General features: G+C 47.2%; 1 protein-coding gene across 1 annotated transcript in view; it reads left to right on the top strand.

The window, feature by feature from the left end:
* The first annotated feature begins 557 nt into the window (after positions 1 to 557).
* Positions 558 to 4,460, top strand: part of FAM168B (family with sequence similarity 168 member B) — a 29,803-nt gene continuing 25,900 nt past the window's right edge. The window contains exon 1 of the mRNA XM_021718385.1: positions 558 to 628. Coding sequence (XP_021574060.1) covers positions 559 to 628 — 70 coding nt within the window. The 5' untranslated portion in view covers position 558. The remainder of the gene's footprint in view (positions 629 to 4,460) is intronic.

Genomic DNA, 4,460 nt, shown 5'->3' with positions numbered 1-4,460 from the left:
AAATAAAAAGAAATACACGAAAGTACAAAAGGAACAGTAAACCCAGTCACTTTTCATATTTTTATGTATTTCCTCACAGACGTTTTTCTGTTTGTGCCAGAGGTGCACATGCCTGTCTATACAGATGTGAATTTAAGGTCATACTGCATAATGCAGTGCCTTACTGGGTTTTCCACTCAACATTGTATAGTGATGTTTTTAAGCACTTTAAAAAGCAGCTGCATGATAATTCATGCTCTGGGTTTATCTTGGTTTTCTTAGCTGTTTTTCTCTGTTACAGGAACATTTAGGTCACGGGTAGCATTCTCCCCTTAGCTTCTGATGGTCCGAAGAGAGTGGTAAAGCTTACAGTGCCCTCCCTACTTGGGCATCCATTAGGATGCTGGGCATTCCTGTTCTGTTCCCTGCTGGTCTGAAGCAGTGTGAAATGCATTATTTTATAGTAGGCTAGAGAAAGGACTCTTGTGACCTGCTTTTTTGAGACTGATGCTGGAGAAAAATCTGACAACAAACGCACTTGGCTGAATCACTTTTTTTTTCCTTTCAGCTCCTGAAATCATGAATCCTGTTTATAGCCCTGGATCTTCTGGGGTTCCCTATGCAAATGCCAAAGGAATTGGTTATCCAGGTAAGCGAGTAAAATACTGCTTTCACTCTTGAACTTTGAACGGTTGACTTGTTTCCATGTCCTAAGAATGCTTTCCACTGACAAACTCAGCTCAAAATGGTTTAGACAAGGGGGAATACATGGAAGTGAAGTCAAACGATAGGACTGGATTTGGCCAGAGCTTGATCTGGTGGCTTCAGCAGTGGAGACTAGGACCTAGTTTTCCTGCCTTCCGGTCTCAGCTTTACCTCTCAGAATTCATCAGTGTTGCTCATACGTTCTCGCCTCCCTGTTATGGTCTCTGTGAGGGCTGGCCCCTTAAGAGGCAGTCGCTAGGAGCCTCTTAATCTCTGTCCTGTGGGAAAGCCTGGTGGGGCTCCTTTCCCTGTTCATTCTAGTACTGGTGTTTGTTCTGATTAAACGCAGCTTGCATCCCCGGGCCATGGAGAGGATTCTGCTGATTGACTTAGGCCTAAGCCAGTTCTTCGCCTCTGAGGGACGGAGGCGGTGAATCAGAAATTGGGGGAACGAGGGCTGGCTAGTTAGAATAGCGAATGGTTGTCCTAGCCTGTGACTCTGAGAAAGGAGTAGCTATTTGGGTTTTGATAGTGTGGTGGAAGAGAGGACTCGAGACCTTATCGCTACAGCACCCTCAGAAAGTGAAATAAAACATTCTACAAATGTGTAACACCTTGCAGGAGGTAAGGGACGTGTCTGGGGTCAGTATGAAAATGATGTGAAGCCCAGCTCCTCTGGCCACTGAGCGAATGTGCCTGTCTGAGCACCTGTGCTGTTTGTGGATTTCGGCCGTTTGCACTTGGGGCAACTTGCAGGTTGCCTGCCGGCAACTCAACCACACTTTTTGCAAAACAGTAAAAAACGAACTGCTTCATATTAAATAGTATAGCGTTGGAACCGATTATTTCATTGATTTGGTGTTTGACATTGAGGAACTTATGACCAAAAAATCAAAATTTTGTATCATATTTTTCTGACGTGTTAACATGTGAAACAGTCACTGACATGCATTGCAGGTTCATTGACACATGTCATGCAGTAGTATTTTGTTGGGTGTCTTCTGCCTGGTGTGTTTTCTATTAGAGCAGAAAAGGTAATCTCGTTTTCTTCCTCCCACGTTAGTGGCATGTAATTGATTGTCCAGTCTGTTGTTCGAAGGCAGTGTGGAATGATGTACTTGTGATTCCTGAACACTACTTCTCAACTTACTAATCTAAAGCTTGGCATGTGGGACATAGTTTTTGAATGGTAAACTTCAAGGAAACATACGATTTTGAAAAATTCATGCTTGCATAAGTTTGCCCTGTATAATCACCAGCAATCTCTTTATGTTCCCTGAGAGGGGACTTCCGAGTGGTTTGCCAGGTTTATGATGTCCTCTCAGAGGGGATATTTGAGTGCAACGGGTTAACAAACCACATGGGAACAGAAAGTGAAGCAGAGGGCCTTGTGAGACAGAAAGGGAGAGGACCTCTCATCAGTCAGGCTGGTCCTTCCAGAGGGTGATACTCCCAGTGAAGAAGCAGACTAAACAGTCCTTCATTCACTGGCCCACAAGGAAACTGGTCTGCTTGGGCTCTGGGAAGGAGGACATCTCTTCTAAAAGTCTGTAGCCATTCAGGGCTGTTTGGCTTTGTGATTTGTATTACTTATACTTCTCAAGGGGTCTAGAAGTTGAGAAACATAAGAGATCATCTCCAGGCTGCGTTACTCCTTGAGCCCCTGACGGCAGCAGTGTGTGTCCATAGCCCCACTGAGTGGGCTCCCCCAGGCAGACTTCTCTCTACTCATGGGTCTCCCTTTGAGTGAGAGTCACCAGCGTGGCAGATTGCAGGCTAACACCACCAGGCAGATCCTTGTTACACAGACATGTTTAGGAAAACTGCAAATATAAAAGAAAGAATAAAAAGCATAAGAGGGTACAAAAATGCTGGGGGGAAAAGAGCCAGCTGGAACTTAAATGAAAAAAAAATGACATTTGGACAAAATTCTGGTTATCTTGCAGATAAAACACAGCTTAAGAGAACCAGAATGGGCTGGGTGTGGTGACTCATACCTGTAATCCCAGCACTTTGGGAGGCCAAGGCGAGTGGATTGCCTGAGCCCATGGGTTCGAGATCATCCCGGGCAACTTAGTGAGAACTCAACTCTATAATATATTTTATTTTATTTTTTTTGAGTTGGAGTCTCACTCCCGGCCACCGCAGCCTTGACTTGCTGGGCTCCGGCGATCCTTCCGTCTCAGCCTTCCAAGTAGCTGAAACTACAGGCACGCATTACCACGCCCGGCTAATTTTTGATTTATTGTAGAGCTGAGGTCTCGCCAAGTCGCCCAGGCGGGTCTCGAACCTACAGGCCTCAGTCTCCCAAAGTGCTGGGATAACAGGCTGAGCCACCAAGCCCGGCTCGTCTCTACAATAAATCAAAAATTAGCCAGGTGTGGTAGTGCATGCCTGTAGTTCCAGCTACTTGGAAGACTGAGGTGGAAGGATCAACCTGAGCCCAGCAGGTCGAGGCTGCAGGGGCCATGAGTGTGCTACTGCACTCCAGCCTGGGTGACAGAGTGAGGTGCCAACTCAAAAGAAAAAAACCCATCCAGGCATGGTGGCACATGCCTCTGGTTCCAGGTACTTGGGAGGCTGAAGTGAAGGATCGCCTGAGCCCAGTAGGTCGAGGCTGCAGGGGCTGTGAGCGTGCTACTGCACTCCAGCCTGGACAACAGTGAGACTCCGGCTTAAACACACACACACAAAATTAGCCAGGCTTGGTGACATGCACCTGTAGTACCAGCTCCTCCAGGGGCTGAGGCAGGATTTGCCTGAGCCCAGGAAGTAGAGGCTGTGGTGAGCCATGATTATCCCACTGCGCTCTAGCCTGAGTGACAGAGAAAGACCCCAACTCAAAGAAACGGAAACCCAGAATGCAGCATAAGAAAAGGGAGGAGAACAGGAGACACTAAAGACGGTTGAGGGGAAATAAGAGCTCCAGAAAGGGCTGAGTAGGGAGACTAGAAGAAAAGGGTGACAAAATTTCCCAGAATTGTTGAAAGACAAGTTAGTGATGAGACCTACTTTTTTAGTAATATGAACACCTGACCGGGTGCTGTGGCTCAGCCTGTAATCCCAGCACTTTGGGAGGCTGAGGCAAGAGGATTGTCTGAGCCCTGGGGTTTGAGACCAGCCTGGACAACTTGGTGTGACCTCGTCTCACAATAAAATGGAAAAATTAGCCGGACATGGTGGCGCGTGCCTGTGGTTCCAGCTACTTGGAAGGCTGAGGTGGAAGGATCGCCAGAGCCCAGCAGGTTGAGGCTGCGGTGGCTAGGAGCGGCCACTGCACTCCAACCTGGGCGAGAGAGTGAGACTCTGACTCAAGAAAAAAAAAAAAGAGCAGAGATAGCAACGATGTCAAGGTCCAGGTGGCACCTATTTTAGTCATAGTGGACCTTGGTGTCTCTGGCACAGCTCCTTGCCCTCTGCGTTTGTGGCCCACATTGAGTGAATGTGGCGTGTTCCGGTAGAACTGAAACAGGCAGGGTTGGGTTTGCCCCGTGTTTTGATAATCCTGGTCAAGAAAATTGGAGTAAAACATTTTTTTAGGCTTTTTTTTTTTAGCCTAAAGATTATGTTTAAAAGAAAATTTCCCTAACTTTAAAGTTATTTTAGCTGGGCTCGGTGGCTCAGCCTGTAATCCCGCGCCTTTGGTAGGCCGAGGTGAGTAGATTGCCTGAGCCCGCGGGTTCGAGACCCGCCTGGGCAACTTGATGAGACCTAATCTCTACAATAAATCAAAAATTAGCCGGGCATGGTAGTGCACGCCTGTACTTCCAGCTACT

This window comes from Carlito syrichta, unplaced genomic scaffold, assembly GCF_000164805.1.
Source record: "Carlito syrichta isolate Samal-C Ts95f unplaced genomic scaffold, Tarsius_syrichta-2.0.1 Scaffold111568, whole genome shotgun sequence".
Classification (NCBI taxonomy): Eukaryota; Metazoa; Chordata; class Mammalia; order Primates; family Tarsiidae; genus Carlito; species Carlito syrichta.
The sequence above is the reverse complement of the archived record's forward strand: the minus strand, read 5'-3'. Positions and strand labels throughout refer to the sequence as shown.